This window comes from Aythya ferina (genome assembly GCF_964211825.1).
Source record: "Aythya ferina genome assembly, chromosome: 16".
In the NCBI taxonomy this organism is placed as follows: Eukaryota; Metazoa; Chordata; class Aves; order Anseriformes; family Anatidae; genus Aythya; species Aythya ferina.
This window is the reverse complement of record NC_140315.1, coordinates 10,348,909-10,376,476: the sequence shown is the minus strand read 5'-3', so window position 1 is coordinate 10,376,476 and position 27,568 is coordinate 10,348,909. Positions and strand designations below refer to the sequence as shown.

At 58.7% G+C, this 27,568-nt stretch overlaps 1 protein-coding gene across 3 annotated transcripts in view; it reads left to right on the top strand.

Annotated features, from left to right (window-relative positions):
• Nucleotides 1-27,568, top strand: part of PLCG1 (phospholipase C gamma 1) — a 38,772-nt gene that overhangs the window by 10,530 nt on the left and 674 nt on the right. Inside the window, exons 2-31 of one of the 3 annotated variants that reach the window (XM_084538350.1) lie at nucleotides 6,871-7,023; nucleotides 7,530-7,623; nucleotides 7,896-7,943; nucleotides 11,187-11,271; nucleotides 11,698-11,781; nucleotides 11,986-12,008; nucleotides 13,087-13,159; nucleotides 13,832-13,933; nucleotides 14,676-14,794; nucleotides 15,351-15,436; nucleotides 15,589-15,709; nucleotides 16,136-16,304; nucleotides 16,920-17,042; nucleotides 17,879-17,980; nucleotides 18,187-18,374; nucleotides 18,588-18,788; nucleotides 19,221-19,340; nucleotides 19,912-20,092; nucleotides 20,434-20,511; nucleotides 21,194-21,297; nucleotides 21,523-21,619; nucleotides 21,702-21,768; nucleotides 22,129-22,286; nucleotides 22,627-22,723; nucleotides 23,257-23,481; nucleotides 23,987-24,135; nucleotides 25,775-25,889; nucleotides 26,046-26,207; nucleotides 26,326-26,414; nucleotides 26,955-27,142. In XM_084538350.1, the coding sequence (XP_084394476.1) occupies nucleotides 6,871-7,023; nucleotides 7,530-7,623; nucleotides 7,896-7,943; nucleotides 11,187-11,271; nucleotides 11,698-11,781; nucleotides 11,986-12,008; nucleotides 13,087-13,159; nucleotides 13,832-13,933; nucleotides 14,676-14,794; nucleotides 15,351-15,436; nucleotides 15,589-15,709; nucleotides 16,136-16,304; nucleotides 16,920-17,042; nucleotides 17,879-17,980; nucleotides 18,187-18,374; nucleotides 18,588-18,788; nucleotides 19,221-19,340; nucleotides 19,912-20,092; nucleotides 20,434-20,511; nucleotides 21,194-21,297; nucleotides 21,523-21,619; nucleotides 21,702-21,768; nucleotides 22,129-22,286; nucleotides 22,627-22,723; nucleotides 23,257-23,481; nucleotides 23,987-24,135; nucleotides 25,775-25,889; nucleotides 26,046-26,207; nucleotides 26,326-26,414; nucleotides 26,955-27,142 (3,601 nt within the window). Of the gene's footprint in view, nucleotides 1-6,870; nucleotides 7,024-7,529; nucleotides 7,624-7,895; nucleotides 7,944-11,186; nucleotides 11,272-11,697; nucleotides 11,782-11,985; nucleotides 12,009-13,086; nucleotides 13,160-13,831; nucleotides 13,934-14,675; nucleotides 14,795-15,350; nucleotides 15,437-15,588; nucleotides 15,710-16,135; nucleotides 16,305-16,919; nucleotides 17,043-17,878; nucleotides 17,981-18,186; nucleotides 18,375-18,587; nucleotides 18,789-19,220; nucleotides 19,341-19,911; nucleotides 20,093-20,433; nucleotides 20,512-21,193; nucleotides 21,298-21,522; nucleotides 21,620-21,698; nucleotides 21,769-22,128; nucleotides 22,287-22,626; nucleotides 22,724-23,256; nucleotides 23,482-23,986; nucleotides 24,136-25,774; nucleotides 25,890-26,045; nucleotides 26,208-26,325; nucleotides 26,415-26,954; nucleotides 27,143-27,568 lie in introns of all 3 variants that reach the window. The other 2 variants (XM_084538349.1, XM_084538348.1) reach the window with 2 other exon arrangements.

Below are 27,568 nucleotides of genomic sequence, written 5' to 3'. Positions count from 1 at the left end.
CTGAGACAGGCACGGTGGAAACTGCCAGCCTTTACATCCCCGCTCTGCTGGGCTGTGGGCAGAGATCGCGAGATAGCAGCATCCTGCTTTGCTCACTTGGCGGACCAGCTTTGGTTGTGTGTTTTTTTTGTTTTTTTTTTTTTTTTTTTTTTAACACATGCCTTCTTGCAGCTGAGAGTAATCTGGAGAGATGTGCTGATGATGCAGGATAGGCCGTTGTCAGCCCCCAGCCAGCTCTGCTGCTAGCAGCAGGAGGATGTTTGTGAGATCTTGAAGGTCGCCTGCGTGAGGCCAGAGCTGGTGGAGCAGCGAGGCAGGGGCTGCCTGGGAGAGGTGGGAGCTGCTCTGTAGGGACAGGGTGATGCCCTGAGATCACCTTTGCCTCCCTGCTCCAGCTCACAGCAGCCAGGAGGGAGGACAGGCGGGCAGTTCCTCATGTCTTGCTCCAGACCGCGTGGCTGCAGAGCTGTGGAGGCTGAGAGAGAGTTGGGGAAGAGAAGACTCTGGGGAAACCTCACTGCAGCCTTTCAATACTTAAAGGGGGCTTATGGAAAGGCTGGAGGACTCTTTACGTGGGTAGATAATGATAGTTCAAGGGGGAATGGTCTTAAGCTAAACGGGGATAGATTTAGACTAAACGTTAAGAGGAAATTTTTCACTGTAAGGGTGGTGAGGCACTGGCACAGGCTGCCCAGAGAAGCTGTGGGTGCCCCACCCCTGGAGGTGCTCAAGGCCAGGCTGGATGGGGCCTTGGCCAGCCTCACCTAGTGGGTGGCGTCCCTGCGTGTGGCAGGGGCTTGGAACTGGGTGATCTCTAAGGTCCCTTCCAACCCGAGCCATTCTATGAAGCATCTCCAAGCCCCTGCGCATCTCCTTGTCACTTCCTCTGCCCACGATAAGGATTTTTTTTTTGGGGGGGGCACAGGGTGGGGGAGCAACCGGAGCTCAGAAGCCGCAGCACACGTGATGCCGAGGTGCAGCCGAGGCAGCGGCAGCTCGAGGCGAGGGCAGGAAGCCCCAGTGCCCGCAGAGCAGCTGCTGGCCCCCACGTGCTGCCTGCGCTGCTGCGGGGGCTGCTGCTGGGGGGGGGTGGGTCCCACGAAGCGCTCTGCCCCATCCCTCCAGCAGCGGTCAGCCAGGATCTGGGCCCCGGGTTTGGGCTATTCCCGGCCATCCAGGCGGACTGGGAACTCCCTTGTCCCATCCGAGCTGTTTGTTCTGAGCATCCTCCCTGCCAAAGCGCTCTGTGGATGCGGCTGCCTCTGCAGCAGAGCCATCGCAGCAACTGCTTCAGAGCAAACGCTGCAGGTTGCTGCTGCGGGTAGCGGGTGAGATGTACCGACTTGCTGGAGCAATCTGAGGCACAACCGAGCCAAGTCTGGAGGGGAAAATAGCTTAACCTCACCTTCTCCTGAGACCGGAGAGGTTCCTGCATGTGCGTTGCAGAAGCAAGAGCTCTGGGACCCAACAGGCCCCCAAGCAGCAGGGCTGCCATGTCCCTCCCTGGGGCAGTAGTGGCAGTGAGAGAGCTTTTTGCAGAGTTTTCGGGTACCTCACTAAAATGGCAGCACATCCATTTTTGGTTCACAGAAGGGAGCAGGGACTTGCTGGGGCATAGGGCTCTGCTGTGCCGGTGTTTCTTTTGGTCTCCGTGGATGCCTCAGCCCCGCAAAGGAGCTATCAGGTCGGATTCGAGGCCCCAGCTGGTTTATTGTTTCTCTGGCTGGAGCAGCCATCTGCTAATGCTGTGGGATCGTGTTCCTCCAGAAACCTGAGAGCTGATGCACGGAAGCGCTGATGGCAGCGTGGCGTGGCCAGGAGGAGGGTGCAGAAACCCGGCGCTGCGCCTCCGTGCGCAGACACTGCTAATTCACCGTTGCACTGCATGGTTTCGTCTTGTCTGTTAAGGAAAGCTCGTGGAGCTAAGGCTGAGCTGTTACTGTGAAAACCTGTACTGGTGAGAGATGCGTGGCTCTTCCCTCTGAGATAGGTTTCTACTGCAGCGAGGTTCCTGCTTTCTTTTGGGTGGGATGTTAGGTATTGTAGCCCGCTTCTGGTGTTCACCAGGGGCGCAGCACGGTTTTGTAAAAGCCGCCTTAATATCGACTGCGGCTCAGGTTCAAGCTCAGATCATTGCTGTCTGCAAGATGCCTGCATCATCCCCGTTGGATGCGGCACAGCAGATGCCATCAGGAAGATTTCAGCATCGTGCAACCCCCAGCACCTGAGGTGGCTGCTTTTTGGCAGATGGATCTACGCATGGACACGGGACGGGCTCACGTGGAGCCTCGCAGACCAAGGGGGCTCGCTGGCTGCTGCGGGGCACGGCGCCTGGCTCCAGACCACGAGGTGCTGGAGGCTCTGGCCCCGCTCCAGCAAAGCACTTAGTGCTCGCTTGACCGTTCCTCTGAAGCCCGGTGGGATTTTTGCATCTCCCCGCATGGCATTCGGTTGCAGACAGCGCACCAGGAGCAGCCCAGGCAGGGCGAGGGCAGCCCAGCCTCCTGCTGCAAACCTCTGCAGCAGCCAGCACCAGCCCAAGCAGCATGTTCAGTGGGCTCCTATCGAATTATTCGGAGGGAAATACCACCGCTTTATTCCCCGTGCTGTTACACAATAGATTTCTCTGATTTCTGCCCCCACACACACTTACAAGTCGGGTTTTGTTTTTTTTTTTTTTTCCGTTTTCCTCACTTCTCACTTTCCCTGCGTGCCGGACCGCCCTCCTGCGAGTGATGGGAAGGCCAGAAATAATCATTGTGTTCAGGGCAAGGTACGCTGCCAAAAAGCATGAAGACATTTCTTGCTGGCTTTTTACTGGAGGAGGAAACCCAAAGGCTTCTCCACCGCCCCAGGACAGGATCAGCCCGTGCCAGCCGAGGTCAGGCTGCAGTGAGCGTGAGCGTGGGGGCTCTCCCTGCGTGTTGGTCCCCACGCAGCCACGCTGCACCCAGACATGCTTGCCAAGGGGGTGGGTGGGTCCCTGACAAATCCATCCTGGAAGGTAATCTGGCTTAAATCCTATTTTTTTTATATATTTTTTTTTAATCAGTCTGACATCTTTCCAAAAACCCTCCGGAGGTGGAGATTTTGCAACCCTTGGAGCCCGTTGCAGGGTGTCCTTATCCTCACGCCTTACAATGCCCAGTCCATCACTGGTTATAAGTGAGGCTTGGGTGAAGTTCCAGTTGTGAACAGCTGAAGGCTGGATCTGGCTTTCACTAACCAGAGGGGATTTTTTTTTCCTAAGTGCTGCAGGGGGCAGGTCTGGGGCCAGCTTTTCCTTCTGGTATGACCTGCTCCTGTGGAAGGGAAGGCTGCTGGCCCAGAAACGCAACTGTGTCCTTTCTGAAAAGGCACGTGGAGGTCGAGGCTTTCTCTCCCTTGTCCTGCTGCCATCCACATGGGACAAAGACCAGCGCCTGCTTTCTGCAGCAGTTGCTCCATCCCACAGTGTGCTCTGGGGCAGACCAGTGGGGCAATGAGGTGTGGTTCACCCCGGTAACGGGTTGCCTTTCTTTGACGGGTTTATCCAGGGTTATCTGGCACTTGTTCCTCCGCCCTGGCACATGTGGCAGATGCTCTTCCCCTAGGCAGCATTCCCAGCACAGCCACACTGTGCGGTGGGACCTTGAGCTTCCCCGTCTGTCTGTCCTTGAGGGAAGCCCAGGAGGGGAGAGCATGGTGGCCATCAAGGAAGCCACCTCCTTCTTGGTGGCACCTGCCACAGCAGTTGTGGTTGAGGCAAGCTTTGGGGCAATAAAAAGAAAAGTGGATGGCCCAAGCTCACAAGATCATGGAGGGAGGTGGCAGCAGGCTCTGGCTTTTGTGTTTGCCTTCCGGAGTTTTACTTGTGGCCCTCGCAAGCAGAGCTGGAAATATTTATGGGCTGGGGTTGGTTTGGTGTCTGGAATAGGGTGCCAGGCCTTGGCGCTGGTGGGGAGGGCTGGGAGTGTGGCATTGGGGTGTGTGGGACAGGGTTTCGGTGCAAGCAGAGGGAAAGAGGAGCTGTGAGACGTGGCTTGTAGGCTTACACCCTCCACTGAAGCAGAGCTGGGGCAGCTTTTCCTCCCCTCCCCACTGCCAGCTGGCTGCTGGTCCCAGGCTGGTGCCGGGGGCTTGAAGGGGCACAGCTGGCGTGGAGACACCTCGCGGATCTGGGATGGTGGCATCCGTGGTCGCTGTGCCTCCTGCTGAAGTCATTTCCTTGCAGGGTGCGGGTAGTGGGGATTGTTAGCGTTAGGTAGAGGTTGGACTTGATGATCTTGAGGTCTTTTCCAACCTAGAAATTCTGTGATTCTGTGATTCTGTGAAGGCGTTTGAGTCACTTGAGGCGGTGGGGCTGGAGGGGGGTGATGGTGCTGCTGCGCGGCAAGGTGCGAGCTGCAGAAACCAAACCCCGAACCGCCTTCTCCCCGGCGCACGCGGGCATGTTGGGGAGGATGAGAGAGATGAGCAAGCAGCTGCAGGCACGCGTGGGCTGGAGCTCTTTACCTGCTCCTCTGCGTGCTTGGTGCTCGCGGCGGAGCACCCCGGGGGCAGCCCGCACCCCTGCGCCTTCGTTGGCTGCCCCGTTTGCTCTGGGGGCTCTCACTGGCATGGATTTTGGGGGATGCGGTTTGTAAGGATAGCTCACGACCTTCACATCCCCGCAGGAACTTTGCAGTGAGAGGCAGACATGGGGCAGAGTCAGAGCACCGTGGTGCAGGGTTAGGCCCTTGGAAGGAGGCTGCTGAGACAGCACATGCTGGTTGGTACCGCCTACCATGAAAACCAGCTCTTTCCCACTGCTTTTGTCAAGTCCTCCGACAGGAATAGCCTTTGCTGTGTGTGTGATGGATGCAAAGACCGCAGCTGTGATGCATTTTTTATGCTAGCGATAAAAACATGTCATGCCGCCAAGGCTGTGAGCACGTGGATGGATTACGACAGGGCAGGCTAATGTCTGAGCCTCCAGACAGCCGGTCTGTAAAGGGCAGGTAATGCTTAGAAAGGCACAGCCCTGCTCGTTTTCGGGAGCTTGCTCAGCTGCCCTTCACAGCCCAGGGAGCTGGGTCTCTCTGCGCACTTGTCCTTGGTTGCAGTGGCCAAATGGGGTTTGTATCAGGAAACGAGGGGGCTGTGATCGTGCCTGGATGCACACCGCCGTGCTGCGTGGTGTGGCCTGTCCTGGGGTGAAAGCCCCCTTGACATGGTTTCAGTGGGATTCTCTTCTTTAGACATGTTTTGGTGCACGTGTAGAGCGCACAAGCCAGCACAAAATGGTTTTAGAGCAAGCACCCGAGGCTGCCGCTCTGACTGCTTCCAACAGCAGTGGTTTCAAGAGGTTCCCAGGCTCCTTGTGCAAGGTTTGGGACAGGTCTCCCCATACCAGGCCACATCTCCCAACTTGCTGTCCTGTTTGCTGGGAGCGGGCCCCTTCCCCCGCGAGCTGGTGCAGCGCTGCCGGCCTCTGCTGCGGCTGCTGAGCAGCTCACGTTTCTGTCTAGCTCTAAACTACAGCAAATTGCAATGAAAGGCGAGTCGATCCACAGTGACTGCCCTAAGTGGAGTTTAATTGGGATGAATTACACGCCAGGTTTGCAGTAATCGCCATCCCACACTGCTCTGAAGCATCGTCTGCTTTGGAAACGTGACTCAGAGCTGTTGTTACTTGATTCCCCCGAGCATTTAAGAAACTCTTTTTCCAGGAAGCAAAGATTCTTGGGTTTGGGGTTTTTTGTTGTTGCTGCTGCTGTGTTCTCTTTGTTTGATGGTAATGAGCGTCCTTTCCCAGAATTTCCTCTGGGGAGGAGGCTGAGGCACTCTCTCCTCAGCATCCCTCCAGCTCCTTCGGCTCGTCCCGCGTTTAAGATCCTGGCGCGCTCTACCCCGCCGCAGCTTTCCTTGGCCACGGTGACCAGGGCAAATTAGCTGCTGCTCTCCTCCTCCTTGAGCGCTGGGGAAGCCGTAGCTGTGCCCAGCCTGGTTCCCACCTCCCTGCCACGCTCCTTGTCGCACTGCTGCCCAAGCGTCACCTTGGGGGAGCTCCAGGGGACGGCTGCTGAGCTGCGACACCAGCCCTGCAGCCTTGGGAATATCCAAAGGACAGCGCTGTCCCCGGGTCACTGCTGGTGCTGCCCCCTCTGCGGCAGCCTTGGACTCAAAGAGAAGCTGGAATTGTTAAAATAAAGCCCGTGGGACTCACGCAGATGAGGGCAGGTCCAGGGGTCCTGGTACCACTTTGGAGCAGGACAGGAGATCACCTCTCAAGAGATGGGAGAGCTGTCGGGGCAGGGGAAGGTGCCAGAAACTGCAGCCATAATTTAGGGGGAAAGGGAAAAAGGGAAGAAGAGGAGTCCTAGAGTTGTTTAAACCAGGAACCCACTCAGGTTTCAATATCAAACTTGAATTTGGATAGGAGTGGAGCTTGAAGCCATGCTGTTTGTAAGACGCAGAGGCTGCAAGCAGGGTGTCGCTGAGCTGGGCAGAAGGCTGAGCCCCCAGAGGTTTCACCCCAGCAGAAAGGCTCTCGTTGAAAAAGAAAACAAAATTACCCTCTTAAAGGCAAAAACACCTTGCAGTTCACAGGCGTAGGTTGAGCAGAGGAAGAAGGAGTGAGGTGTGAAGCTGTCGGGTGAAGGAACCTGCAGGAACCAGAACTCTGCCCTCTGCTCCTCGCGACTGGGTGAAATATCGAAGCCTCCCTGGGGACACGGGGACAAATGGGGACAGGGCAGGCTGGGGAGGCTTTCTGGGGAACCAGCCGTGGCGGTCCAGCTGCACAGTCCATGCCCTTCCTTCTACTCTGGTGTGGCATTTAGGATCCGCAGAGCCTCACCTTGGGGATTTCAGCTCTTCACTGAACTCCTTTCCCCCTTTGTCTCGTAGTGGACATTCGTGAAATCAAAGAGATTCGGCCGGGAAAGAATTCGCGTGATTTTGACCGGTACCAGGAGGATCCGTGTTTCCGACCAGACCAGTCCCACTGCTTCGTTGTCCTCTACGGCACAGAGTTCAGGCTGAAGACCCTCAGCCTGCAAGGTACAGCGCTCACAGCCCCGAGCAGGGTGGGCAGCCCCTTCGCAGACTTCCCAGGCATCCCGTGGGTCTCATTCACACCCCTGTAGGCAAGCGCAGACGCAGGCAGGCGTGCTGACCCCTGATGTCCATGGCACATCTGCCTTGTGCTGCAGCCTGCAGGGACAGAGCCAGCCCCCTGCCCTCGGGGAGGCTGCAGGGGGAGCCGGGGTGGCTGAGGAGGAGCTGGCACACCTTCCCCAGGAGCTGCTGGCCCCTGGCACCCAGCCCAGCCTGGGCTTTGCTCCTTGGGGACAGAGGTGACACCCAGCTCTAGCCACAAACATCCCCGGGGGAGCAGGAGCTGGGCAGGGACAGGAGCACACCAGAGCGTCTGCAGGGGTGGGAGCTGTTGGGAGGGGGTGAAGGAAGAAGGAAGGCATTCAGGACATCGGGGGTAGCCCCAAGAGGGGCTGGTGACCAGCCTCTGTGTCCCTTCCTCCCATTTCTCCTCTTCCTTCTTTCCGCAGCCACATCCGAGGAGGAGGTCAACATGTGGATCAAGGGGCTGAACTGGCTGGTGGCAGATACCCTAAGAGCTGCCACCCCGCTGCAGATTGAGAGGTGGGGAGCTTGTCCCTGTCCCGTGCTTGTGTTATTTTCCCTTCTCCATCCCTTGCGGTGCTGCTCCCACCCTGGAGCGCCGTGCTGGGCTCAGACCTGTACAGCAGCGTGTGGCCAGAGGTGTCCGCAGCAGCCGGGCTGGGCGATGAGGTCTCCTTCCCCCAGGGGCCGCGGTGACCTGGTGCTGCTGTATGAGGGGCTCCATCCCATTGACCTGCCCTCCTACGGCATCTGCGGCCCGGCAGGGCCTGACCCCGTGCCTCTCCTTTCAGGTGGCTCAGGAAGCAGTTCTACTCGCTGGATCGCAACCGGGAGGACAGGTAAAAAATGGAGAGAAAACACTCATTTGCACACATGTTTGTACAAGCAAGCCTCATCCTACCCAGTGCCAGAGTCCCCGTGTTTAACAGAAGCCCACCTTGCTCAAACCAGCCATGCAGCACTGCTAGGGCCCCCAGAAAGCCCCCCGGCACCCCGGCCTCTGCTTGGTTTGGGTGCTGGATGAGGCCCCTGGCTTGCAGTGCTTGCAAGAGAGGGCTTGAGCTGTAAGCACTTAGCTCTGGCTGAAAAATCCACAGCAAAGGCTGGGGTCTCTGTTGGGTCCTGTAGGGTTTTAGTTTTCACTTCCAAGAAAGCTTAATCCGAGCTCCAATCCGAGCTCCAAAACCCTGGCTCATTTTCACCAAATTTTAAAAAAAAAATAAAATCAAAAGATTGTCTCATTTCCCTGACCTGCTTCTCAGAGATTTGGACCCAGGAAGACCTTGACACCCCATAGCTGTGAAACAGCCTCACCCCCAGCTGGCAGCACCGAAGGAGCAGAGTTCCTTTATCCTCCTCGAGACCTGTGGCTCACCCAGCTGCGCCCTTCATCTGCCCAGGCTGTCTGCCCTGGAAGCAGAGCCCCTTGCTGGGAACCAAAAACCCTTCCAGGTGTCAGCAGGACTGAGGGCCAGGAGTGCTGTGCCTTGCTGCAGTCCCAGCACAGGGGACGCTCTCAGCTGTTAGCCCCACGGGTACCGGGGCAGCCTCACCTCTCCTGCTCCCCCTGCGTAGGTCAGCTGGGGAGGTGCCTGCGGGTGGCAGTGCTGCAGGCACCGTCTGTCCTGCCCTGTAAGCAAAGAGCTGATGTGGGTCTAAAATTAGGGTCTAACTTGTGTCCTCACCAGAGGGGGAGCGTGCTGGAGGTCGCCGTCCCCACCCCACTGCTTGCAGAGGGACGTGGTGGTCATGAGAAACCCGGGCTAGATGCTGTAACAGCCTGCCCTCACCAGGAACGTGGCACCAGCGACTCCCCCAGTCCCTCCTGGTTTTGTCTTTGCAAGGATTTGTGCTGTGGCGAGAGCAGCTCGGTGTGCCGGGGTTTGGTGGAGGAGGGGTAGATCCTCTCCGAGGCAGAACGGGAAGGAAAGAGGCGCCTTTAATGCCCTGCAGCTGCTCCGCACGTGCCACACACCTTCCAAATCCCAGCTCAGGCTTTACGCACGTCGTACTGGTGTTTGTGGGGACTGGGCACCGGGGGAAGGAGGCAGGAGTGCGGCTGGCTGGCTCCTTCCAGCAGAGCCCTGCCGCTGCAGCCGGGTCCTTGGCGTGCATCACTGACCCCCTTTGTTTGAGAGCTGTCTGAATTCAGCAATGGGGAACGCGTGTGGGGGTGGCTGCGTGGGGGGTTGGAGCGTGAAGGCAAGAGAAATGGAAAAAACTGGTCCTTTTTTCTCATCCGGTTACACAGTAACGCTGCTGAAATGGCACCGGGGCAGGACAAAAGAGGCTGAAGGTACAGCTTCGGCTGCCCAAGGCACGCTCAGCAGCCGAAAGGCAGTCTCTGACATCTCCCCTGTTGTTCTTCTTAATATCATCTTTGCCTTAGCATTTAGAATTAAGCCAGGAAAAGGCCGTGGATTCTTTATCTGTCAATCAAGGGAAGGGGATTAAATGCAAAGCATTTAATTGAAAGAGCTGCTGCTCCAGCCCGGGCTGCGAGCGTCGCACAACAGAAATGCCACAGCGTAGAGGGGGAAAACAGAAAGGTTTCAGGCCTCCCCGTCCTACAAGCATCCGTGTGTTCCCTGCAAAGCAGAGACAGCAACTACAGGTCACGGACAGACCCTCGGATGATATCTTCCCCTGATTTCGGTGTCACTTTTACTTCTGAGCCGGGCAGTAGGGTCTGAAAAGGGAATGAGGTGTTCTTTAAGCACAAACCACCCGCAGCACAGGCAGGTTTGGGGCAGCTGAAGCCCTCGTTCCCCACTCCCACCCCCTGCTGGGGTCAGTGGCCGCGTGTCCCTGGCCGGAGCCCACCCAGCCGCGGGCCTCGCGCAGATGCTGCCTGTTTGCACTGGCGGCCGTGCCTCTGGGTGTTTGTTTTTCCAGGGGAGGTTAGGTGGGAAGAGGAGGATAACAGGATGCTGGGTCTTTTTTTCCTACTCCAGGGGAGGCTGTTTCACCTCTGGCTAGGAAAGCTGCCCGAGGCTGGGAGCAGAGTTAGAGCAGCAGGAGCGGGGAATGTTTTCATGCCCTTGGAGAGGGCTGGGTCCGTCCTCCGGCTTCTTCATCCGAAGCCCTTAAAAAAACTTCCCCAGAAGAAGAAGAAAGTTTTTGTGCGTGTGTTGTGTTTCGTTTTTTTTTTAACTTTCTAGTCTCAAAATAGTACCAAGTTATTTTTCCAAGCTCTCCAGCACTTTAACCTTATTACTAACACAGTAAATAAAATCATCCCATGCCCTGCCCTCCTACCAGAAGCAGAGGGGAAATGCTGCTCAGAGCTTTTACACGGTTTGTTCTTTCCTCTCCTTGTTTTTTCACCACGATGAGCAGTGCCTTGGTGCAACACCTCCTGGGGACAACAACCTACTGGTGCTGGGGCAGGGCTTCGGCTGCTGCGTCCCATCCCTTCCTTCCTGCCAAAGCTCCTTTGTGGGCTCAGCATCACGGGGAAGGGACAGCCCATGGCACACAACCAGCACGTATCACCTTGTCCCTGGTGTATTTATTTGGGCCCAAGTCCGTGAGCATTCCCAGTGCCGGGCCTGCCCTGTGCCTTGCAGGATGGGGCAGCATCCTCCAGGGTCCCGGCTCCCGCTTGGTTTTTTGAGGCTCAGGCACAAAAGCACCACTGGTGATGGCTGGGCAGACCTGGAGGAATTGTTGTCAATGCAGGCGCTACCTCCACCTCCTCCTGTGTGGCAGGGGTCAGGTTTTGGTCTCCCAGCTTCCACACTGGGGTGCAGATGCTCTAAAGATGCTTCTGCCTGGTCACTCCCAGGCGCTGTGTGCCCGCTGCAACCTTGGCTCCCAGGGGCCATGTGGGGTGAGGATGCTGGGGCTTGCCCTGCAGTGCCAGCGGCTTGCAGGAGCTGTCTGCAGTTCCCAGCAGGATGTAGGCAGCCCTGTCCCAGCTCTGTGCACAGCATACACGCAAAAATGTGAAACATTCTTCCCTTTCACCTTTGGGTCCCAACCCCGGTGTGCTCCCAGGGCTGCGCATCCGTCCTCGCCTCTCACAGCTGATGCCTTGGTCCCAGAGCTTCTGAACGCGTTTTCGCTCTTTGCCCTGCCAGGATCTCCGCCAAGGACCTGAAGAACATGCTGTCCCAGGTCAACTACCGCGTCCCCAACATGAGGTTCCTGCGGGAGCGGCTGACGGTGAGCACGCGGCCCCTTCGGGCTGGGTCCCTGGGGGGCACCGCTGCCTGCCTGCAGGAGAGGTCCCACCAAAGAGGAGCATGCGCCTTGTCTCTTGCAGTTTCTAGATATTGTGGATATTCCCTGCCACCAAAAAAAGGGAAACAATCTTTTTGTAACTATCCAAGTAAGCCGTAATGCTTCCTGTGTGGGTGAGCCTAGGGAAGCACATAACAGGGCCTTAGGATGCGCCCAAATCCTGGGTGCTGTCAGGGTCCCGTTGGGGACATAAGGAGGGAGGAGGCAAAGTCTGAGGCCTTGTTCTGGCCTTTCCCTCCTCTGCAAAATCCTGGGAGCAGGTGACAGCCACAGGTGACAGGAGTGCAGTCCCCGTGCTTGTGGCCCTGTAAAACCTCTCTGTTCGTGGTTTATTTTTTTTGGCTGTAGGACGTGGAGCAGAGGAACGGGGATATCACATACGGGCAGTTTGCACAGCTGTACCGCAGCCTGATGTTCAGTGCCCAGAAAATGGTAAGAGCTCAATTCTCCAGGGTGGGGCAGGGGAAGCAGAGATGATATTTATTACCGGGCATCCCCTCTTAATTGCCTTCTTAGCCCTGCCTCCCTCCACTAATAGCTCCTCTTTCTTACCTCTGGGCTAGGGAAGGCAGCGAGCACGTAAATTATTGCTTTTGCCTGAGAGCCCTCCTAATGCCTGTGCTTCTTCTTTTGCAGATGGACGTCCCGTTCCTAGAAAGGTGGATAACCTTCTTGTGCTTGTGGGGGAAGGGGCTGCTGCTTTTTGCTCCATCGCGTGCTGTGGTGCCTGCAGCAGTGGGTCTGGGACGAGGCATGCGGCGTGCTCCTTGTCACAGCACTGCTTGTGTTTTTGTGCGCTGTGAACAAGCACCTGTCGTAGATGTTTCAGGTCAAGTTGGGGCTCTCTTCCTCCCAGATGCCCCACTGGTAGCCAGCTCAGGTCAGCTGCACCACAAAACAACACAATATTTCTTAGGGAGTAATGAGACCCCTTGGAAGTTTCCCCAAAGGTACCCTCGTGGTTGGTGCTCGCTGGGTGCTGTGCCCATAAGCGATGTATTGCTCCTGGGCTCCTCTCCAGGCAGTGCCTTCCCTCAGCTGTGCACATCCTGGCTCTGGTTGGAAAAAAAAAAAAGAGGCAATTTGAATTGAAAACTAAAAGAAAACTAAAGAGTGAAAGGCTTACTGACTTGTCCAGGTAATCTCCCCTCGTTTCCTCTCTCTTTTCCTGCAATCACAGGAAAAAAAGAGTTGGACAGACCTCAGCCGACCAGCTGGTTCATGCCTCTGCCCCAGGGCAGTCAGCGCTGCCAGCTCCGTGTCTGTTTTCTTGTCTTGGTCCCAGGCATGGCCCCTGGCTGTGCACTACAGCTTGGTACAGCCCTGCCCTGCCTCCCTGAGCCCCCGCCTCTGAATACCCGGAGGTCTGGCCTGGCTGCAGTCACCCTTGGCATCCCCAATTTCAGCTCTTTTCGCTCTTTCATACAAGAAGAAACCCTGGTTTTGTACAACTCAGTCCCTCTGATGACTTTTGCTGCCCTTGACTGGAGTTCCACAGCTCTTGAGCAATGTTTCGCATCCTCAGCCCCTTGCTGTGAGCCCTGGGCTGCCCAGGAGCACGGGATGAGGAGGTGGAAGCTCAGCTGCCGTGTGTTTGCCATCGTGCCTTGCTGCATCGTGCTCAGGGTGCACGGCGTGGGTCGCCTGCTGTGCCGTGCGCCTTGCGGGTGGCCCCTGGCGCGATGCTGCGGGCAGGCGTCGCAGGAGTGACTGACGTTTCTCTCCTTGTGTTCCCAGGGGTGGAGAAAGGTCCGAGCACTTCAGGGTGTCACTGCTGGAGTTCCAGAAGTTCCTCCTGGAGTACCAGAGGGTGAGCTTGGGATGGGCGAGGGGAGGGGAGAGCCGTAGGGAGCTGCTTCTCCACAGGGTTGGAGTTTCACCAAGTCCTTGGGGCTGGTGCAGAAGGCAGGCAGAGCTCCCTGGTCCATCCTGAGCAGCAGCTGATCAATCTGCTTCTAAAAGCCATCTTTTGGAGGCATTCGGTGAGCTCAGTGTGCGCTCAGACACACGTGTGGGTGCCCGCAGCCTGTTGGCAGAGCGTGCAGACCCTTCTTGCAGCCTCTCGCGGTGCCGTGCCTCGGGTGGGAGCACAGAGGCTCTGCTGTGCGCCATGCTCCCACCTCCCACAGCTGCAGAGAGGACAAAATGAAGCGGCAGAGACGCAGCCGTTTGGGTGACTTCGTGCAAGACAGCCAGGGAGAGAGAGGAACCAAAGGAAGCCGTGCTGGCTTCTGCTGCGGGGGGAGCTGGGAGGGCAAATGTGTGCAAAGGAGCTCTCAGGAAGAAAACTGCACAATGCTGAGACGATGCAGACCACTTAAAAAGGGGCCAGATTGCTGCAGCTGTGCACTACCTGGTACTTGTGCTGCTGGTTGAATTCCCAGGCAGAGATGGTTAAAGCTTCTAGTTGGGCGAGCTGCTGTGGTTTTGAATAACGCTTCCTGAACCGCTTCCTCCTTGGTGTCTCTTCTGGGCTTTGCAGGAGCTCTGGGCTGCAGATACCCTCCAGGTACAGGAATTCATGTTCAACTTCCTGCGGGACCCTTTGAGAGAGATCGACGAGCCATATTTCTCCCTGGATGAGGTACGGCACCTCGGGTGGGTAACGGGAGGGTGGGAGGTGCCCAGGGGAGGGGGCTGCATCTTCGCGGCATGATGGTGCTCGAGGGGAGGGTGCTGGAAGCAGGGTGATCCCCCGGGGCAGCCGTTTGCTGAGCTGCTCAAGGGAAGGTTGGCACAGGGAACGACTTCTGGGGGCTCTGCTGGAGCTGGATGTGTGCGGCTGGGAGCCCTCCTCAGGCACTTCATTTGGGGAGTGAGAGGTTACACGGGGGTACACGTCCCTTTGCTCTGTGTAAGATCTTCTCAGAGCAAGGAACTTTTTGTTACCAGCCTTGCTGGCAACAAAAGAGTAAAAACAGCTGGAGGTCACCGTGTCACAGGCCCTCTGGGCCAAGTCCCATCCAGAAGTCCCTTGATCCACGTGGCCGTAGGGAGCTGTTGCTGCTGTGTGAGCTGCAAAATAAAATGCAGAGCTATTTATTTGTCTCCAGCTGGGGCAGTTTAAGGATGCAGAAGATCGGTGCTAATGCCTGGAGCTGTGTTGCTCAGGCACACGGGGTCACGTAGCTGTGTGCTGGGCAGGGTTCGGTCAGGCCCCTGCTGCCTGGTCCTGGTGGAGCCAGTCGGCACCTGGCGTGGCAGGATGCGGGCTGTGCTGAGCTTAGGAAATAGCCCCTCGCCAAGGGTGAGCCGTGTGTGTGAAACTGAACCGCAGCGCCCAAAGCCTCCGCATCAGTAACACGCTTCTGTTTCTTCCTGAGCAGTTTCTCACCTTCCTGTTTTCCAAAGAGAACAGCATCTGGAACTCGCAGCTGGACATGGTGTGTCCGGAGAACATGAACAACCCCCTCTCCCATTACTGGATCTCCTCCTCACACAACACGTAAGGACCCTGGAGTGGCTCCCTGAGCACCACCCTGCCCAGCATCCCCTGCTGGGGGGCTCTGGTCCCAGCGAGGTGCCGAGCAGCCCTTTAGACATGGGATCAGCACTTCAGACACCCTCCGCTTGGTGTCCCAGTCCTCCCTTCATGGTTCAGCCATCTGTGTTGTGCTCTGACACTGGCAGCACAGCCTGGGCTTTGAGGTCCCAGGCAGTTTCCTCCCGCAGGCACTGTCGCCTTGCACAGCCTGTAGCAGGAGAGGTGCTACAAAACGGGCAGGCTGAAGTTGGCCACTTGCTTCTCCGCTGGTGGAAGCATCCCCTGCTAAGGGGCACGCGCGCTGGCTGTGCTCCCCGTGCACCCAGTGCAGTGGCAGCACGTCAGCCCAAATATAAAGGACTGAGAGCCTGGGGAGCAGACGGTGGCTGAGCTCCAGCCTGCAGGGGCTGGACCAGCTCTCAGCGTGGTGGGGATGGCACTGGGTACAGGAGCGTCGTCCCAGGAGCCATCCCTGCCCTGCCTGTGGCTGATGTGCTCATCTTCCCTCACGGGGCAGGTACCTGACCGGGGACCAATTCTCGAGCGAGTCCTCGCTGGAGGCGTACGCCCGCTGCTTGCGCATGGGGTGCCGCTGCATCGAGCGTGAGTACTGCTGCCACCACCGCGGCGGGCTGGGCTTACACCTCCCTCGTTTATTTCCACCCAACGCCAGCTCCCAGCAGCGCCCAGTCTCGTGGCCGTGTCCTGCCCAGATGGCAGCCCCCGGGCTCATTTCCCCCGTGGGTCTCTTTCAGTGGATTGCTGGGACGGGCCCGACGGCATGCCGGTCATCTACCACGGGCACACCTTAACCACCAAGATCAAGTTCTCTGACGTGTTGGTCACTATCAAGGAGCACGCCTTTGTCACCTCCGAGTGAGTACCGCAGGGACCCGGGCTTCCACGGGCAGAGCTGTCAGGAAGGTGAGGAGTGGGCAGGCACCACCTGCAGCCAGGTGAAGCCCACCTGTCCCAGGGGGCTGGCACAGGACATCTAGGACTCAGAGGGAAGAGAACGTGCTGTTGTGGCTCCAGCCAAGGGCAGATTTCACCCTGAAAATTGTCTCGTGGGAGGGAAGGCTGTGGGGAAACCTCAGCAGCTTTCTGGTCCCCTGCCCACAGCCCGTGGTGGGGACACCTTGCTGGAGGCCGTTTGCACTGAAGGCTGGAGACAGCACAGCTGCAGACACAGCACGGGGAGGTGTGGGTGCAAACTGCTCTCAGAGGGCACAGGAGCCAGGTTTTCAGCAGAGCTTCCTGCAGGCACAGCTCCAGTAGTGGCAGCTCTTTTCCTCCTGCCAGCTTCCCCGTCATTCTGTCCATCGAGGACCACTGCAGCATCGCTCAGCAGAGGAACATGGCTCAGAATTTCAAGAAGGTCTTTGGGGACATGCTCTTGACCAAACCAGTAGATATTTCTGCTGACGGGCTCCCCTCTCCAAATCAGCTCAAGAGGAAGATTCTCATCAAGGTGAGCTCCCTTCCCCTGCGGGGCTGATAAATGGAGAGAGTCGGGGCAGGTTTGGCTTTGGGACCGTGGGGAGCTGCCTGCTTTTGGAAGGGGTTGGCTGTGGCGTGAACCCTGAGCCGTGGTTGTATTTATGTCAGTGTCCCTGGTTAATTCTACCTTGAGAAAAAGGGTTGGGTCTGGATACAGATGAGAATTCCCCCGAAGTTTTAGGGCAGCTGGGCTTCAGGTCCCTCCCGTAGCCCCGTTCTGTGGGTGATGACCTCTGCCTGCTTCACCGCTGGAATTTCTCGCTCTGGGGTTAGCGTGGCCCCATCCCAGCCACAGAGGGACACCGTCTGCGTGGCTGACACGGGGGGACAAAGAGCTGCTTCTGCTTTGTAGGAGCTGCTGGGATGTGAGCCCAGCAGCTGGGTGCTGCCCTGGGAGGATACTGGTATTTCTCCTGCAGAAATCAGCTCTGGGAAGACAGGGTGGCACTGCAGTGCCATCAGATAGTCTCTCACCTTGGTCCTTTCAGTCTGGGGGGACCCACTGCAGCAGACCTGGAGTTTCAAGGCCGTTCACTGGGAAACCTGTGCTGCTTTTGGGTGCCTTACTCACTCTCTTGTCCCACAGCACAAGAAGCTGGCCGAGGGCAGTGCTTATGAGGAGCTGCCCACCTCCGTGATGTACTCTGAGAATGACATCAGCAACTCCATCAAGAACGGGATCCTCTACCTGGAAGACCCCATCAACCACGTACGTGTCCGCCACCGCTGCCCTGGGCTCCGTAAATGACGCCACGGGGTGCTCGAGGGAGATCCCTTCCGCGGGGGAGTTTTGATGCTGGCTCTCTCCTGTGCTCTCCCCTCGATGTCTCCCTCCGGCCCTTGCTGGCGGCAGGAGGCTGAGCTCAGGGAGCTCAGGGCTGGTGCACGGCAGCCACTTCGCTGCTCTTGCACGACCCTTGCAACGCTCTGGCTGCTCCTGCAGCAAGCCCAACACTTCCCGCACCTAAAGGAGCATTCTGCTTCGTAAAGCGCTGAGCATTCGTTTCAGCAGGTGTGTTTACTTACCCGCAGTCTGCTTCTTCAGCTGCTTTGCTGAATGATGAGGATCTTTGCTGCTCTGATGAGGATCTTTCAGGCAAAAATGTATATAAAAGAGCCTTTTTTTTTTTTTGGAGAAGAGTGGTGCAATGGTAAAGCCGCACAGCCGTCTGTTACCCTCCTCTCTGATAGCCCCTCTGCTGAATCCAAGCCCAATGTTTCCTTTTTGCACTGATTTGCTCTTCATTTGGTCATCTTTTAATGCACACTGGGGTGGCTGCAGCATGATCTGCAGTCACTTCGTGTGTCAGACCCGTCACGTGCGGGTTTTTTCGCTGCTGATAAACCCATGCTTCAGATCAGGGGCATGCCTTGGGAGCTCCTGTTCCTCTCCACTGAAACCGGAGCTGTTGGTGACTCTCCTTCCCAAACCCAATCACCCCCCACTGCTTGTGCTAATCGGGAAGAGAAGATCCCACCGACGGGTGCTGGGCTAGCTCAGCGCTTCCTCAGGGGGCCTCTTGCCCAGAGTTTGTCTCCTTGCAGGAGTGGAACCCGCATTACTTCGTCCTGACCAGCAGCAAGATCTATTACTCGGGGGAGACAACCAGCGACCAAGGAAATGAGGATGAGGAAGAGCAGAAGGAGGTGAGGGCTCCCTTGTGTGACGGTAAGTTGTTCCCCTGGGGAAAGGACCTCGCTGCCCAAGGGGCTGAGCACCTCCACTGCCAGCTTCGGAGGGAGAGGCTCTGGTGGGAAAGGTGGGAGCCGGTTCAGAAAGCCACCGACCCTGGTTAAAGCCCCCCACGTGGAGCAGCCCCCGGTGACCCCGGTCTGTGCCTTTTTCCCTCCAGGTGAGCAACAGCACGGAGCTGCACTCCACGGAGAAGTGGTTTCACGGCAAGCTGGGAGCGGGGCGCGACGGGCGGCACATAGCCGAGAGGCTGCTGACGGAGTACTGCATCGAGACCGGGGCCCCCGACGGCTCCTTCCTCGTCAGGGAGAGCGAGACTTTTGTCGGGGACTACACCCTCTCCTTCTGGTAAGGGCTCGTGAGCTGCTCTTCGTGGCGCTGCTGGGGTGCTCTTCACCTCGGCACGGTCCCAGTGGGCTGGCAGCATTGGGCAGTGGGTCCCCAGTGGGGCACAGCGTCCTCCTTGGCTGCACCGGGCTGGAGATGGGGTGGTTGGTGTCGTCTCTCTGTGGACAACCCCGGTTTTACCCCATCCCTCCTCTTTATCCCATCCCTCTGCAGGCGCAACGGGAAGGTGCAGCACTGCCGGATCCACTCGCGGCAGGACGCCGGCAGCCCCAAGTTCTTCCTGACCGACAACCTGGTGTTCGACAGCCTCTACGACCTCATCACCCACTACCAGGAGGTGCCGCTGAGGTGCAACGAGTTCGAGATGAGGCTGACGGAGCCGGTGCCTCAGACCAATGCCCACGAGAGCAAAGAGTGAGCGCGTGGACGAGGAGGGCGAGTTGCGTCCGTGGCAGCTGGGACCCCATGGGAAGCCCTTCCGGGTCTCCCTGCAGTCCCTGCTGGGGCTCTGTGGTCCCCTCCTCACTCCCCGGTGTCACAGCAGCTCCGTCATTCCCAAAGCTGGCTGTCCCTATGCAAAGAGAGGACTGTCAGGCTTGGCTGAGGTTCCCTCACCTGTGCCACACATCACCAGACAGCTCTGCTCCTATCTCACCCCCTGCCCGTCCCACAAAGGGAGAAGACAGCCGCGGTTGCAGCGTCCCCTGCGTGGTGGGCTCCTCTCCCTGTCCTCCCCCCGGGGACCCAGGCAGCCTTTCAGGGGGCGGGGGGGAAGCAGCGCTGCGTGCTGTGAGCCGTGCCGGGTGCGTGGGGACCAACACCCAGCGCCGCCTCTCCTCCCCACAGGTGGTACCACGCCAACCTCACCCGCGCCCAAGCCGAGCACATGCTGATGAGGGTGCCGCGGGACGGAGCCTTCCTGGTGCGCAAGAGGAGCGAGCCCAGCTCCTACGCCATCTCCTTTCGGTGCGTCCTGGGAGGAGCGAGGTGGGACGGGGTGCGGGGAGGGGGCAGGAGCCATGGGGGGGTTGTCCCTGTGGTTTCCTTATCCCAGGCTGTGCCCGCGGGCTGTTTAGCCCTGCTCCAGAGGGGTGGGAGGCCGTGTTACAGCACAGCTGGCACGCTGCTGATGGAGCGTTTCTGGCCTCATGTGAGCCCCTCCGGAGCTCTTGTCTGGCCTGGATGGCCTGTGTAAGCCTTTAGGCCCACGCTCCTCCTTTGCCACGCTGGTCCTCATGAACTCTGCGGGGCCATGCCGTTCTCTGCCTCTCTCCCTGCCCTGTATCCCTGTTTTTTGCAGGGAAAGTGTCACCTGGCTGCGTGTCCCCATTGCCCTGCGTGGCGTGGGGCACGGCTGGCTTTGGTGCCGGGGTCTGTGGCACACTGCAGCCATGCAGATACATCCCTGAGGTGACACAAAGGGAGATGGCTGTGCACAGCAGCCAGCCTGGGGACACGTTTTGGGGTTGTTTTTACATCGGGAGAGAGCCTCGTGTTGTGCTGCGTGCCCAGCGGCTCCTCTCTCTCCACGTGCCAGGGCGGAAGGGAAGATCAAGCACTGCCGCGTGCAGCAGGAGGGCCAGACCGTGCTGCTGGGCAACTCCGAGTTCGAGAGCCTGGTCGACTTGATCAGCTACTACGAAAAGCACCCGCTGTACCGCAAGATGAAGCTGAGGTACCCCATCAACGAGGAGACCCTGGAGAAGATCGGGACAGCGGTGAGTGCGGCTTTGTGGAAGGGCGAAGCCTAAGGGTGATGGAGAGGTCTGTTGTGGGCTCACGCCTTGAAGCAGCATCGTGTGAGCTCTCTCTGCTTCACGTGGGGCTTTTTGCCCCTCCTGTTTTGTTGTCACTTGTTGCGAACGTGTTGGCTCGAGTGAGGCTTCTTGCTGCCCTTCTGCCCTGTGACAGCCAGGAGTGATGCTGCACACCCGTTTGCTGGGCGCAGCGTCACTTCTGTGGGGTCGCACCCTCCCCTGAGCATCTTCCACATCTCCCCCAAGGTAGGGGACTGTTCTGCTGAGCCCCAGCTCTCATCACTGGCCCTTTGCTTTCACAGGAGCCGGACTATGGAGCCCTCTACGAGGGACGCCACCCCGGCTTCTACGTGGAGGCCAACCCCATGCCGACCTTCAAGGTAATTTCCGCTGCTTGTCAGGGCCAGCGCCACTCCCTGCAGCCCCTCTCCATCCTCTGCATCCCTCCTGCCCCATCTCCTGGTCTCTGCTGGGGAAGGCAAGGATGAGGAGGACCTTCCATAGGGCTAGATAAGACCATAAGACCCACCTCTCTCTGCCACCATCTGTTTCCCTTTTAAAGCTGCCAAGTGTCACTCCCAACGAAGCGTTGTTCTTACCAAGAGCTCAGGGGAAGATGAGGACTGGCTTTCCTGCAGAGCTTACCAGCTCCCCAGCCTCTTGTAGGGTTTAGCATCTCTGGTGCCTGAGCACTTCCCAAGTGTCTCTGTTTTCCAAGAGCTTTGTTATTTTGCACATTTATTTCTAGACCATGCAGGTGGGCATGCTCTAGGCTGGGTCTGCAGGTTCCCTGGCTGTGCTGTCTCTGCTCAGAACTCCCCCTACCAAAGCCACCAGTGGCTCCTGCAGAGAGGAAGGTGCCTGTGCAGGGCCACACCAGGCTCCTGACCTCTGCGGTTTGGTGTGAACGGGGGTCTTGATTTGGTCTGCATCAGTGGGGTCTGGTGGCAGACATGCCTCATTCAGCCCTCTCCACACCCTCATCACGGTGGGATTTGGTGGCCTCCGTGTCCCTGTGACGGTGCCAGCTGCCCAGCCTCACCGGACCCCTGCTCTTTGCAGTGCGCAGTCAAAGCCCTGTTTGACTACAAGGCGCAGCGGGAGGACGAGCTGACCTTCACCAAAAACGCCATCATCCAAAACGTGGAGAAGCAGGAGGGAGGCTGGTGAGTTGGTCCCGATCCTCCTTTTTCCCTGAGGGACAGGGTCAAACCATGGTGTCACCATCCATGCAACGGTGTGTCCCCTTTGGGGTGGGGATTGCCCCCGAAGCCACCGTGTTCTCCCACAGCCTGCAAGCAGATGGCAAAGGACCCTCAGGTCACCTGGGATCCCAACCCAGGGTGACCTGGGGACCCCACAGCGGGTGCTGACGCTTCCCTCTCTTCCAGGTGGAGGGGAGATTACGGCGGCAAGAAGCAGCTGTGGTTCCCCTCCAACTACGTGGAGGAGATCAGCAGTCCCAGCAGCCTGGAGCCGGAGCGGGAGGTGAGCTGGGGAGGGCAGTGGGGAGGAGCGCGCGTGCGCGGCGCCCGGCCTGACCGTGCCTGCGCTTCGCTCCCACCAGCAGCTGGACGAGAACAGCCCCCTGGGAGACCTGCTGGGAGGCGTGCTGGACGTGCCGTCCTGCCAGATCGGTGAGTGCCCTGAGGGACGGAGGAGATGCCACGTGCTGGTTGTGGGGTTTGTGGGCTGGAGGGCCTCTGCTGTCTGCCTCCAGGAGCCCCCGTGCCTGTTGCAACTGAGCGCACGGCTGCGGTGCGTGCTTGTGGTGTGCTCGGCTGCTGGGTTTGGGCATCTCCCTGGAGCCCAGCTGCAGCCTAGGAGCATTTGGTGGCTGCGAGCAGCCCTTGGGGCCACCCTGCGCTGCTCCAGCACACCCTCAGCCTGCTCCATCATCCCTCTCCGCTCCCCTGAACCTCCCCTTCCTCCCTCCCTCCCAAGGACTCGGCCCAGCTTCTGCTTGTGACCATTCTTCTGCCCCTTTCCCCGCACAGCCATCCGCCCCGAGGGGAAGAACAACCGCCTGTTCGTCTTCTCCATCAGCATGGCCTCGGTGTCGCGCCTGTCCCTTGACGTGGCAGCCGACACGCACGAGGATTTGCTGGACTGGGTGAAGAAGATCCGCGAGGCGGCCCAGACGGCCGACGCACGGGTGAGCCTGGAGAGCCCTCAGCAGGGGAGGCGTCTCGTCGCGTGGTAGCAAAGTTGGGGAATTGCCACTGGCACAGAGGCCGAGGGAGCAGGTTTGGGGTGCTGGGGAGGGCAACGAGGTGGCTGCCAGCAACTCCTGGCAGAGCAGTTGCAAAGAAAACAGAGCTGGGGACATCTCTGCTCCTGGGAAGGTTCCCTCAGGGGTTGTGGGGTGGGCACCAAGAGGTGGGGCACCTCCATCCATGGGGGGCATCAAGGATGATGCTGAGGGCATCACCGCTGCATGTCCAGCGGTGCCGCTCCCAACTGGCCCTGACGCCTCTCTGTCCCCCTCTTGGCAGCTCTCCGAAGGGAAGATGATGGAAAGGAGGAAGAAGATTGCCCTGGAGCTTTCGGAGCTGGTTGTCTATTGCCGACCCGTGCCCTTCGATGAAGAGAGTGAGCATCTGCTGGTCTCGTGCCACTGCAGGCAGACCCCGTGGCGTCACAGACCCCGCTGTGTGCCCCCAGGGTGCTGCCCTGGCCTTTGGCTAGCTTGCAGCTGAGGATTGGTGTCCAAAGCAAGCTGGAATGAGTTTAAATCAGAGCTCTGAACACATCCTCCACCAGAGGGTGGAGGTTCCCTTCCCCATCCCTCTGCTGCTGAGATCTGGCCCCGTCCTGAGCAGCCCCTGGGGAGCGTCGCGCTGCGGCTGTGGTGGCAGAGCCGTCCCCGTGCCTTCAGCCCCCTGCCCTTGGCACCCAGCAAATGTGCTGAGAGCAGAGGAGGAGCTGTGTGGCCGGACCGTGTCTGAGCCAGGGGAGGAGGAGAGGAGTGTTAGGAAGGGGCACGCGGTGGTTGAAGTGACTGGAACGGAGATGTGCTTGTGCCTGGGAGCCAGAGCTCTCTGTAGCGGTGCTTTTCCCATCGCGAGCTCCTCGCCTGGCCTCAGTCACGTTCCTGGCTCACTCTGTGCTCTGCCTCCTCCCAGAGATCGGCACAGAGAGGGCCTGTTACCGAGATATGTCCTCCTTCCCTGAGACCAAGGCGGAGAAGTACGTCAACAAGATCAAGGGCAAGAAGTTCCTGCAGTACAACCGCCTGCAGCTCTCCCGTATCTACCCCAAGGGCCAGCGCCTCGACTCCTCCAACTACGACCCCCTGCCCATGTGGATCTGCGGCAGCCAGCTGGTCGCCCTCAACTTCCAGACCCCTGGTGAGGGCAGCAGGCAGGGGAGGGTGGGTGGGCTTGTCAGGGCCCCCACGAGCCCCCAGTAACAGCACCCAGTGCCCTTACCTCATCCTGGCAACGGGATGTGCTCTGCAGGTCCCAGTCTGGGTGCCACCCTTACTGGGAGCCAGGTCAGCTGATGAATGCACTAGAAAACTTTCTTATTTTTATTATTTTTTTTTCCTGCTGGGTTTTCATTGCTTTTGTGAGTTGAGGCATCTTGCAGGTTGGTTTGGCAAGTGCTGGAGGCAGCACAAGAAAGCAGAAAGGAGAGGGAAGGGGAAAAGGGGACGGGCCATGGGGCACGGGGTAGTTGGGCAGACCACGTATGAGAAGGTCACTGCGTGGTCCAAGCGTGCGCAGGGCTTTTGGGGTTTCGGGGAGGATGAGCTGAGTTCCCTTTCAAAGGGCATCCTGCAGGGCACAAAGACCCCAGGAAAAAAGGAGGGGGCCTAGGACCCCCCACTCACCTCCTCCCTGTGCTCCCCAGACAAGCCCATGCAGATGAACCAGGCCTTGTTCATGTCCAGCGGGCAGTGCGGGTACGTCCTGCAGCCCACCAACATGCGGGACGACATCTTCGACCCCTTCGACAAGAGCACGCTGCGGGGCGTCGAGCCGCTCTCCATCTCCATCGAGGTCAGTGCCCGCCTGCACCCAGCCCCAGCCACGTGCTAAGGGTAGGAGAGGGCTGGGGTGCTGCTTGGGGGGTGCTGCTCGGGATAGGGGCACCCAGGACGTCTCCTGGGAGTCCTGCGGGATGCTCCATCCACCCCTGCAGCCTCCACGGCCAGGGTCTCGGAGCCAGCAGGTGGCAACCACGCGCCGTGGGTGCCCTGGCCCTGCCACCAGCCCCGGCTCGCAGGGAGGTGGCACAAGAGCAGAGCCCTTTCCCCGGGCTGCCAAGGGGCAGAGAGGGACAGAGCCAGGCTCAATGAGGCCGTGTCCCCTTGCTCTCAGCTCCTCTCGGGAAGCTGCTCGTGGTTGGGGTGGGATTTTCGGCCCCGTTCCTGGTGGAGACGGTTGGGGGCAGCAGGGCTTGGGCTGCAGATGTTGAGCTTGCAGGGCTGGGGCTGAACTGCTCTGGTTTTGTCTCACGGAGCCGCACTGCAGGGGCACGGGGCAGCTCTCCAGGCACGCAGCAAAGCTCCTGGAGGGGTGCGGAGGTGGTGGCAGAGCCAAACCAGACGGTTCCCATGTCGGGACCGACAGCGGTCCTGCTACCCTGCACAGACAGCCCCCGTGGCCTCAGAGCCGAGCTGACTGTTCATGTATCTGGGTCGGCAGCCTCCTTTGCAAATCCCTTTGTCTCAAGCAGCCGTCGGGACGAGGCAGTGGGGATCCTGCCTTTAGTGCTCATAGGTTTCTGGCAGCATGAGCAAACTCCTGCTCCTCCGAGGGCATTGCTGTTCTGGAGTGATCCCACCTAAGAGAGCCACTGCCCTGCAGGGGAGGACACCCCACTGTGTCCCATCGGCCCCTAACTCCCTAAAAATTCCTGGCCCCATTTCTGCACACCTCCTGTTTTCCAAAGTGCTGTTCCCCAAACTCTTCCTGCGCCTTGGGATGGAGCTGCACCCTCTGGGTGTCAGGAGTCCCTGTGCTGCAGCCTGCTGCTGTCTCCTTTAAGAGATGGGCTCAGCCTTTTGTCCTCTGGCAAAACTGCCCCGTGTCCCCTCCGAGGCTGGCTTCCACAGGCAGAGAAGCTGCCCGAAGCCCAGCACGGCTCCAGGCACATGATCCAGCGCTGGCAGCGCATCCTTCCCCTGCGACAGCAGCGTGCCGGTGTGACATATGGCCCTGGCACAGGGGAGCGGGGATCTCCTGCTCCTGCGAGGCAGCAGGTCGGCCTTTCTGCTGAGCATAGCCTGTGCTCGAGGCCAGCAGCTCCATGTCCTCCTCAAGCCAAGGCAGTGAGGCCGAGAAGCTCTGACAAAGCCACAGGTGTCCAACACCGAGCCCCAGCCTTGGCCACGAGCCCCAGCTTGGAGGAGGAGGCGCAGGCTGGAGGAGCTGGGCAGGCTGCAGGCAGCACCAGGGGCAGCTTGGCTGCCTGGCTGATGGTTTACACGTCAAACTGGGGATTGGGAGCACGTCACAGCCTCCAGGTCTGGGAGCTGTTTCTCTCCACACGGAGATGAAACATCTCGCCTCTAACCACCTGGTGCAGCCAGGGTGGTTTAGCCGGAAAGAAAATGTCTCGGTATGCAAACAAGTTGTTTTTTTTTTTTTCCTTTGTTCCCATCTGTAACAAAGTCCCTCCTGTTCTCTTCCCCAGGTCCTGGGGGCCCGGCACCTTCCCAAAAACGGGAGAGGAATCGTTTGTCCTTTTGTGGAGGTGGAGGTGTCCGGCGCAGAGTACGACAACGCGAAGCAGAAAACTGAGATAGTGGGTGAGTGTGGCAGGAGAGGTGAGGCGGACGGGTTGGGTTCCCCCAGATCTTGGCCTCTCTCCTGGCTGCATCGTTAGGAGGTTTTGCAGCAGCTGGAGGGTGATGATCAGACACCCCTGCTGGAGCTGTTTTTTGACTGTGGTGTTTTTTGCCCAGCGGACAACGGCCTGAACCCCCTGTGGAGCCCGAAGCAGTTCCACTTCCAGGTCAGCAACCCCGAGTTCGCCTTCCTCCGCTTCGTGGTGTACGAGGAGGACATGTTCAGCGATGAGAACTTCCTGGCCCAGGCGACATTCCTGGTCAAAGGCTTGAAAACAGGTAACATGGTCGGGGAAGCTGTGTGTGTTGTGTTGGTCCTCACCAGTTTGCTGCCCACATCCCGAGAAGGGAGATGTTGGCTTTGCTGCAAATAACGCTGGGGCTGTCTCCGCTGTAGGTTTCCGAGCTGTCCCTCTGAAGAACAACTACAGCGAGAACCTGGAGCTGGCTTCCCTGCTTGTCAAGATCGATATCTTCCCCAGCAAGGTAACTGGGTCACACACATACAAGGGCCCCCTCAGCAGGGTTGTTTGGGGCAGATTCTGGCCCAGGCTTCATTTGTCTTCCCTAAATCCCATCACTGGTGCTGGAGGAAGCAGCTGTGGCTGTCCCAGTTCCCATTCACTCTCTGGGGATGTTGCAGCTCAGCACCATGGGGGTGATAGGGTGGCAGAGCTCTTGGAGACAGATGATTCTGTCATTTCTTCACTTAAAATTATGCACTGGAATGGGCTGCCTGGGAAGGTGGCGATGTCCCCATCCCTGGAGGCATTTAAGAGAGGTGTGGACATAGCACTAAGGGACATGGTTTTGGTAGGTCAGGGTGAGGGGTGGATGTGGTGACCTTGAGGGTTTTTTTTCCAACCTGCACCACTCCTCCACCACTATTAAGGCCAGCACAGACACACCCTGATCACCCTGAGCCCATCAGCCCCGGACCCCCATGGGGGTCAGCTCTCCGTACAGCCTGCTTTAGGGCACCGCGCCATCCCCAGCCCTTCACGGCTCTGTCTGCTCCCATCCAAGCAGGAGAACGGCGAAATCAACCTCTTCAGTGCCTCAGCCCTGCGGGAGCGAGCGGGAGATGCTGCCAGCCAGCTGCTGGCCAGCAGAGGCAGGGAGGGCTCCTTCGAGGTGCGGTACCAGCAGCCGTTCGAGGACTTTCGAGTCTCGCAGGAGCAGCTGGCTGACCACTTCGAGAGCCGGGAGCGAAGGTAGGATGGCTGGAAAAGACCCTGAGCGTTTTGGGGCTCCTCAGTGGGAGCCCAGGCCTGAGCTGCAGCCTTATGGAAACACTGAATTCAGGTGGAAAGGTGTGGTGAGGTGGGGGGGAGTCACTGCTTTTGGGACAGTGAGGGCGTGGGATGCAGGGTGAGGGGGTGTTGTAGGAGCCGGGAGCTCTTCCATCCTCAGAGGAGCTTCCGAACAGCTTCTCCCCACCATGGCCAATGTGCCAGGCCCCCTCCTTGCAATTCAGGCAGGGAGGTGGCAACAGCATTGGCTTGAGAGCCCGGCTGGAAAAAAACATCTCAGCTGGTGGGAGCTGGGGAGGGGGGGACAGGGCTGAAAAAGGCAAGGAGTGAGACGTGGGGGGGATGCAGCACCAGCCCCCTGGGCCAGAGCATCCCCAAGGGTACCAG